We start from the raw sequence: 13,115 nt of genomic DNA, 5'->3' as shown, positions 1-13,115 counted from the left end.
GCAAATAGTTTTCCAACACAGCCCAAAGAACAAGGAATAGATATTGACTAGAAAGTTCTATTTTAGCTTAAACTAAAAGTTAGCGTTCATAACTGTGACACTATTACAGTTATTTTATTGAAGTTAAAAGTAATAAAGTGTAATTCTCATTTATAAGGAGTCAGTTTAAAAATGACTTTATTAAAAAAAAAAAAAAGCATGGACCTTCAACTAAGCACAGAAGTAACAGAAGAACTAGTACTGAAGTCCCAGGAAGAGGTCCTCCCTGCCTCTCCCCCAGGATTTTGAATTCTAAATGTAAGGACAAGTACCAAAATGTGTCCTGACACTTCCTCCACTGTTAGAAACGCTTTTGATAGTGGGCAAATATAAAACTCCTTTGTCTAGGACATGTAGTACTCTGAAAAATGAAAACTCCTCTGAACCGGCAAACTTGTTGAGCTAACATTTACACTTGATCACATAGACTTATAACCATTCGTTGCAAGGAAAAACAAAACAGCAGCACCAAATAACTCACTTACCATTAGTTACAGTAGGCATTTTTATTACATCAGAGCTTTAACATTTATCAGAATACTGGGTCAGGTAGAAGGGAAAGGGAGAATAACTTAAAGCAGCCTCGGTGGAAACTAGCATTTAGAAAAGTTAACCATCAGCAGAGTAGGAGCTTCCAGAAATACAAATGTTCTAGCATCTACACAATCTACAGGACATGGTGAACTCTAGTAGTCTCACAGATGTTTTCAGTGTTGTTTGCTTTGAAGGACTGTTCAACATCATAAGAAAAACAAGCAACCATTTTTACATCTATTTCCCTTTTCTTCAGAAACATGACTTTCCAGAAATGGTCTTACTATGAATTCTCAGATGTTACAAAGATTAAGGACAACACTTCCTATGAAACTGTAGATTAAAAGGCACACACCATTCAGAATTGAAATTTGCACAAGTGACTAATTGTCAAAGAATATGCTGAAATCCCAAAGTTTAAGTAATTGTTTTCTTTAAACATAAGCTTCTTTCCTACTGATCACTTCTTGCTATTAAGTACAACAATCCAGACACACTGATTCAAGAAGTTCCCAACACATTTGTCATCAGCATGTGTTGGGGAAGGATTCCCCATATACTTGTCATACTTATTATCCCCTCTAGTCATTTGCAACTGAATAAGGAAAATCTAACTAGCCCAACATGAAAATTTTATCTTTAGTATCCAAAAATGATGCTTTCATTGGTAGGCCAGTAGTGGTAAATAAATAAAGTGATAGTTACTATATTCTTTGCACCGAACTCTCACGCTACTAGTGGTCACAGTCTGAAAAACCTTAGCTGACCATAATTAAAAGAAAAATAGGAATATACATAAAACCAGCTGTCTTAGACAGCATTTTTATTAAAAATGGATACACAGAGACATAGCAGCATTTACAATAAAGAGTTTTTAAAAAGGCATCAGGTTGTAAGCCAACCATTGGAAAAAAAGGCTTTGAAATGTAGTCTTCCACAGTACATTTTGCCCATGTGTCAATAGGGAACAGTATAACTGCCAATTATCCAAAGGACAAACAGGCACAGACACAGTACCTTATCTAAATTTCAAGCCCTTTTTCTGAATAGTTGGTCACATCAAGCATCACCCTCCATAGCAGCATTTGGAGCACTCTTCGGTGTTCTTTTAAGTGGCTGGTGTACTTGATCCATTTCTTTAAAATATTTTAACGTTCAATAAAAATATTTCAAATAGAAAAAAATCTTCTGTCATGAAAAAGGCAAGGTTTCCTTTTCAAATTCCATAAAAGCTTATGAACTTCACTGGCAGCCTTTCCATAATGGAGCAGAAGTTAGAACCAGCAGAACAGGCACTTCAGCAAAATTGTCTGTCAACAGTTTGTATAGTCACATCTGCTTCAGTCCGGCAGACTGTTTCTTACTACTTTGTGGTGGTGTAAGGACCCCAGTGGGGAAAGGTGAAGTCCTATTTTGCTCAGCCAATATGGCTTGTTTTGCTTGAGCTTTGTCCTGAAAGCACAGAAAAAGGGAGAAAAAAAATCTTTACTTTGCTATATCAATGCAACAGATTAATGTAATTCGGTGTTTATAACTTCATATATTAGCAATCTGGAAATGCATATATACTAGTAACTGATAAAAACATGCAATACACAATAGCCAGTGAATGAGCCCCAAGAGATTAATATTAACTTTTGGAATCTGATGGTCAGCATTATAGTATTTGTATTTTCAAGACAGCTAAATTTAGAAGCCACTGAACAGTGAGAGGTTTAACTTCTACTACAATTAAATAACCTAAATATGAAAAAAAGCCTGATTGTTTAGATTAGGTAGATTAAAAGGCACGATTGTTGGACACGATTTTTGATCCTTTGCAAGTTTCTCAAATTAAGAACCACTATTGCTCAACTTCTTCTCAACCACCGTCACATAGCAGCCCCACAAGATCAGTCTCAAATGATCAGTCTTTATTTTCCTTTTTTCATCAGATAAGGTTTTATTTCCCGTTTCTCCTTTAGAGAAAGATCTAATGCACAATATTTGAAGTACCCCAATGGGCAGAAATATGCTTCCCATTTCTAGGGTAATTATTTGTCCTTTGAGATGAGGCTGAAATCATGATCACCTTTTTGTACTAAACACTACAAGTCAGGTCTCTTCACCTGTAATTTTGCAGCCAGAGTACCACCTTATGTCTTTTACCATCTGCACACACACACAGTCTCAATCTGATAATGCTTCACTTGAACTTACTGTATGTTCTAACCAAAGACGAAACAAGATTTAGGAGATTTTAAGACAGTTTCTGTCTTCATTGTGCACATACGTACCAGCAAATCCAAGCTGTTTATGTGCGTCTGTATATTGTGCAAGTCTTCAGGAGCTATACCTCTAAAGTGTTTGAGTTTGGAGCTTCCTACTTCCCGTATAGCCATAGCAAATGGAACCATCCACTTTACGCATTCCTCTATCTCACACCATTCATAACCTGGAAGACAAGACACATGCTTATCTGCCTGAATTAAGGCTTGTATTTGAAAATAAATTAGACTGTCTGTAAATGCCAGCATTACATACCTGAAACTTTCTGCATCAACTCAGATGAAGAGAAGTGGTACAAAGCAGAAGCTGCAAGTACACCATATGTATATTCCAAGCAGCCAATATCCAGCACACAGAGATCCAAGAGCTACAAGATGACAGATGTTTAATAAGTCTATTGCAAAACAACTTTTTTCAGATGAAAAAGCATTTGAAGGATGAAATCAGCCTTACCTCTGCTATTTGTACAAATATTTGTTGTGGATATTGTCGCAACAATACCTCATAAAGCTCATTTAAATACGCAACTTGCATGTAAATGTTTAGCCATGATACAACTGTCAGTGGATTTAAGTTCCAATTAAGAGCCTGAAACAGTAGACATACACAAGACTTCAGTATTAGTAAAGAACTCATAACTTAGACCATGCAACTTTATTTACTCTACATAGAAAGCTGTGATTCCAGCTGGTCAAGGCATCTTTGGAACATGCCCATCTAACCCTCTCCCATACATCCTCCTATTGACAGGGTTGATGAACAATTACTTCTGTTAGATATTCATATATTGGTGGATACTTTAAAACACTTGTTACCTAGAAGACACTATTTTTGAATTAGAAATTGAATCTCTTACCAGCACTTAGGATTAACTGAGGCTCTCTGCTTTTAGTTGATTATGCTATGCCTTTTTAAAAACCTAAAGCAGAACTAATTCCACTTCGAAATATTACCTTCATAATGATCAATTCCATACTGAGGATTTCATCTTCTGTACAAGCTCCATCTGTAACATAGGCAAACTGGTGCAACTTTGGTGGATAAATTTCCTGAGAGATAGGAGATCAAGCATTCAATATGAGGAATAGTTTGTAACTAGTCCCATGGGTTAAAAAGCAGAACAACCCACTGCCACTTCAGCATTTCAAGACAGATGGGGAAAAAAAAGAACCAACCTCCCCATCCTAACTCATTGTTCTCCTTTGCCTTTAATATACATAGACTTATTTTTTAACCTTTCTGCCCCTAGTCTTCATCTTTCACTTCTGATGGATCAGTACAGCACTCATTGTTTGACTATAGCATCACTGAGGTGGTAGCACACATAATTGACATCGAGATTTATTATTTTTAAATACACTCTTTTATCCTTTGTGTTGTGTAGCTCTAATGGTCATAGACACTTGTATACCTACCAGGGTGTACAACCTTATAAAAACTGTTAGACTAATGACCTCAGGTCTTGCAAGTTGCAGACCAATACCAATTACCAATAGAAGTTCCAGTGGACAGTTAAAGGCAGTAGCTGTATCAATGCAACCACTACCCTTATTAGATTTTCCACATTAAGGTTACTGCTAACACAGAAGCTGAGATATATTGCTGGTCCAAGGTTAGCTTCAAAAGATACTGCATGGATTGGAACAGATCACACAACTCCTCAAATCCTACCATTAGAACTGAGCTGCTTTTCAACCCGAGGAGACAGCTTGGCCTAACTGTTTAAGGTGAACCTTACACTTGTTGAGCAGAGTTCACTAATGAAGTCTAATGGTTTAGAAGCAAAATACTTTGTGCTTAAGAATAGACTGAATATTAATATGCCTCTTAAAAGACAGAGGGAGAACTTATTATTTTAGTTGTTCAATTTGTTCCAGTAAACAAGGAATAACTTCGACTATATTATCTGGTAGATACTCCACTGACAGTAGAATTGCAACAAGTGGTCTCTGTACAGAGCAGCCAGCCAAAAAATCATTTAGCAACAACAATTAAAAACATCAGATTTATCCTAACACTGAAGAAACTATTCTTTTAGGATTAAAGATAGATAATGCGATGTTAGCTAGTCTTAACTTTAACCACTTCTAAAATTTAGAAGGAATTTTGAAAATATTTTTTTTTGTCTCCCACTCAAATCATAGCATCAAGCTCCATAGAGCTTGCCAAAATGCATCTAGTGTGTAATAAGTCTGCTGTCTATCCATTTACTTTTTTTTTTTTTTTTTTTTTAAGGTAAAAGCTGGAGATACTTACCTCAAGCTTTGCTGCTATGAATAAAGAAGAGATCCCAATAAGCTGTAATAGTGTTTTTACAACATTCTGTTGCGTTGCCATAAACCGATCAAAGAAATCTTGTGCTAAATAAAAAGTTTCTCTATGAAGCTTGTAGACTTCACAAACCTAGAGAGATATCAGAGGTTAAAAAGGTCAAAAACAGTGTTAGAGAGTCAAAAGCAGATGCTACAGATGCATTAAAGAAATCCAAGACCTACACATAAAATTCATATTAGGTTTCTGCTTCACTGATACTGAGAACTAACAAGTTAACTAAGAGGAGAAGCTAAGCAATTTCCTTTGACTCACAAGACAACTGCCACTACAGTAACTCCTCAAAAAAACACAGATTAGAGTGAAAGCCCTTTTAAGAAACGCATGTGTTCTAATAATGTCAGAACTGCAGTTCCTCATATTCACTAACATGCATCACTCCAACACCTTAAAAGAGAAAATTCTCACAACTGCTTTAGAATGAAGAATAGAGACTATGTCAGCAAGTCATTCAAGCAGCAAAAAAACCCACTCCCATACAGACAGTGGGGTTGCAGTACATTCTACAAGCCAGTAACAGATAAAGGCTCCCCAGAGAACTTAGAGCAGCCTACCTAAAGGAGGCCTACAAGAATGCTGGAGAGGGATTATTTATCAGGGAGTGCAGGGGTAATGCACTCATGGGAGGACAAGGGGTAACGTCCTTAAGCTAAAAGAGGGTAGATTTGAGATTAGATATAGGGAAGAAATTCTTTACTCAGAGGGTGGTGAGGCACTGGAACAGGTTGCCCAGAACAGTTGTTGACCCATCCCTGGAAAAAGTTCAAGGCCAGACAGGATGGGGCTTTGGGCAACCTGGTCTAGTGGAAGGTGTCCCTACCCATGGAAGGGAGGTTGGAACTAGATGGTTTGTACAGTCCCTTCCAAGCCAAACCACTCTATGATTCTATGTTGTGAGATTGAGATGCATCTGGTCTCTAATGCAACACCCCTTCCTTCTTACAGTAACTTGCATAATCATCTGTGCAGGTTTTCTCTGCAGCATGAACTTAAAAAGCTTACATTGCAGAGCATTAGGGACTAGTTGATTATTATACACTGTTAATCTAAATGAGTATCAGAACACATTGTCAGTTCATGCACCATCAACTCAATTCACTGTGTGTATACATAAATATGTTTTGTAATTTGGTGCCATTCATTGATGAACTTAAGATGACAACAAGTGTCTAGTGATAATGGATTATCCAAAGATCATGAACAGTAGTCATGGCAGTTACAGCATACTTCAGCAAAAGCACATTTGAAATACTCACAAGCACAGAAAAACTCACCTCCATTAGCCAGTCTAGAAGAATTGTTCGCATTTTAGGTTGCAGGAGAGGGTGCCTTTGCATATAAAGTTTATCCCTCACATATGTATCCTCTTTGTTTATCATGTTTTTCCATACGTCATCTCTGTTGGCCCAGCTAAGACAGAGGAATATGTTTAGTCTCAAGTCATAAGGCAAAAGAAGACAGACAAGCAGTAGCAAAACAGCAGACTTACCCCAGAACTGGTAATGGTGAAGCTCTAGTTGGAACAACATTTAGATGTATAAAGTGAGAGTAATCAACACCAACTGGATCATCATCTTTATCTGGAGTAGGAATCAGCATATGGGGATCTTTGTTAATGTTATTCCAGGACGGCTATTAAATGAGAGAAAAGATTTTACACTATGACTTTAAAATAATAATTTTAGCTACAAATAGATGATAGACGTTGGAAAGAAACTATGACAGAAACCGTGATTAATTCTTTAAACTGCACAGAATCACAGAGGCTGAAAGGGAATTTTGGAAGTCATCTTGCCCAGTGCTCCTACTGAAGCAGAGCTATCTACAGCAGGTTGCTCAGGAACACATTCAGACACCTTTTGAATATCTCCAAGGAGAAAGACTCCACAGTCTCTCTGTGCAACCTGTTCTAGTGCTCTGGTCACCTACACAGTAGAAAAGAATTTCCTGAAGTTCAGACAGAACCTCCTGCATTTTATTTTGTGCCCATTGCCTCTCGTCTTGGAGACGGGCTCTTTTCAGTGGTGCCCAGAGACATCTTATTGTATGTTCCCTTAGGTATTTATATACATTGACAAAATCCTCCCTGAGCCTTCTGTTCTCCAGGCAGAAGGGTCCCATCTCTCTCAGCCTTTAGGAGAGATGTTCCAGTCCCTTAATCATCTTAGGGAGCCTTCACTGGACTCTCACCAGTACTCATCTGGTTATGAGTCTCCCTTGTAACAGGGAGCCCAGAACTGGACACAGGACTCTAGTGGAGCAGAAAGGTGTTGCTCATTTTCACAGCAAAGTTTGCAACTAAATCTGAAGAACATTTATATTGTTTTGCTTTTGAAGGACCATAACTATACTGTGGAAGGATATTTAAGACAGTGTCTTGTATTGTCATGTCACATTTTGCCTTCAGGTAAAGAATAAGCAGATGCAACTTGAAAATCTAATTTCTGATTGTAATTATACAAATACAAGGTCAGAACTTCTGGTAAGCAATACGTAGGCAGAATGCCTGGAGTTCTTGGTTCCCTGTGAAACATCCTTGACAATGAACACAGCAAAACAGTAAGTTTATAGAACTTTCCTTTTACTTGTTCTTTGTCTAGTGTTATGTTGTTAAAAAATAAAACACTTCAGTTGTTAAGCAACTGCCACTAAAGCATCAATTCAACCATTTCACATAGAGAATTTTGCCAAGGCCTGCAAACATCAGACATCAGAACCTATCATAGCCTTTTTCTCTGATTTGGACCAGAATGTACATTGAGTTACTTTCCTCCTGGCTAACTTTGTTAAAGAAGCCATGGGTATACACTTTTCACATTTCCCCAGAAAAATATTATTTCTTTTATTTCACTGTAGACTACAAAGCCAGCCCCATGCCACCATGCATAAGCAAGTCAAAACTCAGCATTTCTCTTTAAGTGTAAAAGTCAGCCATCTTGCTGCAGTGATCTATTCTGCAGCAATAAAAGGACAGAAATTCTTAACAATATTCCTAATATACTCCAAAAAAAATTAAAAAAAAAAAACAGAATCTTTAAGATGTCAGCAAGTAAAACGCTCTACCTGAAATTTTGCCCCTCTCAAAGAAGCTTCCACACCTCATTTTTACCCTGTCCTTGCTACAAGTGACATCACTTTCCAACAAAATGGCTACCTCCTAGCACCAGCTTCAGAAACAGAAACCACTGACTTCAGAAACGAAAGCCACAGTTCACTCATAGTTATGACTGATTTATACCGTGAGATAGATAGGTAGTTTAATCTCTTGGATTTCTCCATTCAGACATAGCATAGCTACATACTACCCAATAGTATGTAGCCCATAGCTACATACTCACCCAATTCCGTAATTCAATTTAGGCGGCATAGAAAGGAAAAAGACAGAATAGAATCTTTATCATAAAATGTAAGATTTCTTATGAACTGAAATTTGAATAAGTGTCACATTAGCATTGCTTTTAAGTTAATTTTTGCCCTCCCTCACAGCTAGACTTTAGACACACTTTGTCCTCCCAGCTGCATGACAAGCCCAGCTGCCAACAGCTTTTGGAGAAGCACTGTCTTATCAGTTAATCAGCAAACCAACAGAAAAGCCATAAATTATAATATTTAAAAGTACCTACTACGCCAGTAATATCTAAAATAAATGGGTTTTGCTCCACAGAGTTCTTTATCAAAGTAGATATCACACATACTACAAGGAAACAACAATGGCAATTGATTTAAGAGAGATTTCACTACTCACAATCTTCTATAAGGAAACAAATCAGGGTTCAAGAGCCTCTTAGATGTTTTGAGAAGGGAAAACAAAGATACTAGATTGCATAGGAGTGGGAAAGGTCTGTTGGTCTCACCCCAAAAAATAGCATCTTAACAGACATCAATATCAACTACTAGACTGCAGCCTTACTTTGCCCATCAGAAATAGTAAGAGCTATAATTCGAGCCATTTTTCATTCACAGGAAGCATTAGAGGTTGAAGCATAGGGCTTTTCTTTGCCATTAGAAAGGGATTCCAGAAGTATCAAAAAAAGAGGAGAGAAAAGAATAACTCACATAATTAGATTGTTCCCATTCTTTTTGAATAGCATAGGAGATTCTGGTACTTTTAATTTTCAAAATGGTCTGAATATCACCCTGTCCTACATTAGGCCAAAGTCAAGCTCTCAGTTTGGATATGGTTAACATTGCTAACATGCTTGTTCAAAGATTTGTGTTTCCCTCCCCCCCCCCCCCCCCCCCCCCCTTCATAGAATCTTTTAAAGAGATATTTTTCAAATAAGTTAGATAGAACATTCTGACAACAGTAAGACTGGATGCTGGAAAAATATCTAGTGAGAAACTGATCAAAACTATTTCTGGAAAGTTTGCTCTGTCTCCTAACTCAAAGCATTAGCTAGTTCCATCTCAAGACTTCTTACCACTTCTAGTTTCCATTCTCCACTCTAGATTGGGGAGACCATGTTCTTTGAATCATAATTGCATGGATTACTCTAATCTAGTTAGATGAATTTTGTTTTACACAGAGCCTTGGAAGTGCATGTGTCCACAGAAAGCAGCCAGAATTAATATGAGAATTGCTAGTAGAATTACAGCAGTGCCACTTCTCTGAAATCAAACACAGAATTTATGCAATATTCTGCTGTCACAAACCTGATGATATAGCCACCCTTTCATCACATAAAGGGTAACGGCATCCTAATTAAGAACTCAGGCCTTATGTTCAACAGAAGCAAACTAATGAATTGACTATGAAGATGCCGTCAAGTGGAATGTGACTATGATATTTTGCCTTATGTATAACCTAGTGTCAGTAAACAATTTATTTAATGTAGAAGTCATGTGGTACATGCTGCAGTGGATTTATAGCTACTTGCATTTTAGAATTGTTGTGCCTCAACAGAATAACTACCTCACTGGCTATCATACAAGCCTGCTATACTGCTGCTGGAACCATAAACATATTCTCATTAGTGGCCCATGGCAATTTGTATCAGAGAATAGCTTGTGTCCCACCATAGACTGAAGAGCTGCTGCTGTGCAGCCAAATGTTAGCTTTTTCAAACAGATCTGTAACAATCTGGCTACTTTGTCACAACAAAAAACCTCCTCTATGTAGGGCCTGATACACAGGTATCCATTTTTATCTGTTTTACAGGACCAAAGAGCCAAATTCCCACCAGTATCCTATGCATAACTTGAGAAATTCCTAAATAAATATTTTGGACATCAATTACTTAAATTACCTACATTCTAATATACCAGTTATTCCTGAAAATAACATTTAATAGCAGCACGCAAAAACAAAGCAAAAAACCCCCACAAAATTGGAAATCTCTATCTACTTTAAAAGTTGAAGATCGATATATGCAAAATATATTTCAAGTTTCTTTCCACCATTTTCCTGGATTGGGTCCACAATAAGGGTTTTTTTTTTTTTTTTTTTTTTTTTTTTTAAACAGTACCTTATTATTACGCAATAAACACATATGAGAAGCCTTTGCTCAGCCCAAACAGAATGAATCTTTTGGTAAAGAACTTTGGTGAAGGACAGACAGCTCTTCCTTGTCAGAAGTGAGAAATTAGTTTAATATACTGCACAAAAGAAAGACAGAAGGGAAGGAGAGATCCCCTCATTAAATGCTCACCATTTGAGCCCTGCTTAATATGTTGACTGATAACTAGTATACACAGTTGCAACAAGCAGAGGCCATTCCAAACAATGATGCCCATCTGTTATGGTAGCACTTTAGTCTTAGAACTTCCAGCTGCCACTTCTGGTTAGATGTGCCACATTATGCATAGCCTTGCGTACCAAATGAGTATGGTCTGTACTCCCTGATCATGACTTTTACAGCTTAAGTATCACTCTGCATGTGCATTAACTGGCTGAAGTCCCAGCGACAGAGTGAGCAAGCATGTGTGTGTATACACAGGAAGAAAAAAAATGGAATAAAACTACTTCAGAAAGTAGGCTAATCTTGCTCTTTTATTTAGAGCAGGCATCTCAATATACGAGCGCATCATGCTTTCAACACCGTATACCAACATAGCATCCAATATAAATACCAATATCCAGAGCATGTCAGATTTGAAGAATATAAAAAGGGCACTTAAGGGAGTTAGAGGATGCTAGTGGAGTCCATTTTGACTTGGTAACTCAGAACATTCTGTGTCCTATTTGGGAAGACTGGCCCTGGTCACTACTAACCTCCGCTGAGTGGCCTGATTTAAGTCCTTTAGCCACAGCTTAAGTGACTTTCTAAAAGTTATCCACAGAAAAATTAAGCCTACTTCACCACCACAGTAGCATCTGATAGCATAAGCGTCAAGGTTCTAATCATGAACTTTTAGTACTCTGTCAGCCTGATAAAGACACTTGCCAATGGGAACAGAGCTGACTGTGAAAGGAACAAGTGATCTTTCCTCTATCCCAGGTGATTTGTAAGCATAGACACAGTTGCAAAAAGATCAGTCTGAAACATGACTCAGTTTGTGTGCTAAAATGCCTCATGCTTCGGCCTGCAAGATACGGTACATAAGAAAAGCACCATATACCTGCAGGTCTCTAAATAAGTCAATGTGGAGTCCCATCATGTGGAACTAAATGCATATGAAGGCTTTTGTAAGGTGCACTCCCAGGACAGCTGGGAGTGTTAACGTATGGGTTTAGGCCAATACAGGTCTTGTCTCTTGCAGACTCCAAAGCTGCATGAACTGAAGTGTTTTGTGTTCTTCATCAGCCAGGGTTGGTAGCCCTCTTGGCCACTGCAATACAGCACATGGTAGTTGCATATCTGTGGCATTGTGTTCACAGTATTAATGTACTGCAAAATAACACTAGAGTTAAGTGAGAATGCAGGAGCATGACCTAAGGCCAAATCAGTTACCTGGTTTTCATATTGCTTTTTTCTATTTATTTCCATCTGGGCAATTTCTTCATCAGGATCCTGTAAGAACTACAAAAAAGAAATATACAGCATTAGGAGCAGAAACCATGGGACAAACCACCATTTACCGCTGCAACACACACCCAGATCCTTTGGGACCACAGCCCTGTGACAGACCACCCCTCAAGCACCCCGACCACCACATGGTCGCCAGCCACCCAACAAAAGGACGCAGGAGCCCACAGACCAGGGCACGCAGCGGGGCAGGAGCTGGCCTGCGAGGGCCAAGGCAAGCCATGCTTCCTGCCCCGGCCTGCACTCACCGTGGCCACATCAGCTTTCCTCTTGCGGGCTCGCATGGCACCCTCGGCACCCCCTTCCCCCTTGGCGGGGGCCTTCTCCTCCGCGAAGTCGCTGCCAAGAAACAAGAAGTAGAAGAAGCCCGGCCGCGGGGAGCCTCCTCCCAGGTTCGCCTAATGGAGACTTCGGCCTAGGCAGCCCCAGCCCCGCGCGGGCCGGGCGGACTCACCTCTCCCGCCGCATGGTGCCTTGCCTGGGTCGGGCCGGGCCGGGCCGAGGCGAGGCGAGCAGCGGCCCTGCGAGGGGACGGGAGGGAGCCGTGAGGGCAGGGGCCACGAGGGCAGGGGCCGGCAGGGAGCCGCCGCGCAGGCCTCCGCCAGCCGGGCCCCAGCCCCCACAAAGGGCCGCGCAAAGGCCCGGCGGCGGGGCGGGAGGCTGCGACCGGGCACCCCGGGGGGGCGGCGGGGCGCCCCCGGCTGCTCCTTCCCTGCCTCCGTCCCTCACTCACTCACCCGCGGCGGCCGCCCGGGAGCTCGGCGGCGCCCGCCCCGCGGCGGGGCGCTGGGGCAGGGCGGGAGCGCGGCGCGGGCGGGCTCCGCTGGGCGCCTCCTGCCTCACAGCGCGGCCGCTCCCGTCCCTGCGCACAGCGCGGCCGGCGCCGAGCGGGACATTTAAACGCGCGGCTGCGGGGCCGCCTCCCCGCCCGCCCGCACACGTGGCCCCGCGCCCAGACACCGGGGGACGGCGCCCGGC

General features: G+C 40.4%; 1 protein-coding gene across 1 annotated transcript; it reads right to left on the bottom strand.

Annotated features, from left to right (window-relative positions):
- Nucleotides 1–526: 526 nt before the first annotated feature.
- CCNE1 (cyclin E1) lies at nucleotides 527–12,907 on the bottom strand. Its single transcript, XM_035543283.2, has 12 exons — nucleotides 12,875–12,907; nucleotides 12,592–12,658; nucleotides 12,386–12,476; nucleotides 12,063–12,131; nucleotides 6,662–6,804; nucleotides 6,447–6,582; nucleotides 5,098–5,244; nucleotides 3,795–3,890; nucleotides 3,295–3,429; nucleotides 3,097–3,208; nucleotides 2,850–3,007; nucleotides 527–2,025 (listed from the first exon to the last, which is right to left on the bottom strand). Exons 2-12 carry the CDS (start codon nucleotides 12,603–12,605, stop codon nucleotides 1,903–1,905), a joined length of 1,224 nt encoding a protein of 407 aa, XP_035399176.1. The 5' UTR covers nucleotides 12,606–12,658; nucleotides 12,875–12,907; the 3' UTR covers nucleotides 527–1,902.
- Nucleotides 12,908–13,115: the final 208 nt, after the last annotated feature.

Source organism: Cygnus atratus, chromosome 12 (genome assembly GCF_013377495.2).
Source record: "Cygnus atratus isolate AKBS03 ecotype Queensland, Australia chromosome 12, CAtr_DNAZoo_HiC_assembly, whole genome shotgun sequence".
NCBI classification, from domain to species: domain Eukaryota; kingdom Metazoa; phylum Chordata; class Aves; order Anseriformes; family Anatidae; genus Cygnus; species Cygnus atratus.
The sequence above is the reverse complement of the archived record's forward strand: the minus strand, read 5'-3'. Positions and strand labels throughout refer to the sequence as shown.

What these genes read in the sequence shown, in the direction of transcription:
- CCNE1 (XM_035543283.2), bottom strand. An exon ending in AAAAGCAATATGAAAACCAG is followed by an intron (nt 6,805 to 12,062) that starts GTAACTGATTTG and finishes CTCATTTAATAG; the next exon opens with CCGTCCTGGAATAACATTAA. An exon ending in TATTTGTACAAATAGCAGAG is followed by an intron (nt 3,209 to 3,294) that starts GTAAGGCTGATT and finishes GTCATCTTGTAG; the next exon opens with CTCTTGGATCTCTGTGTGCT.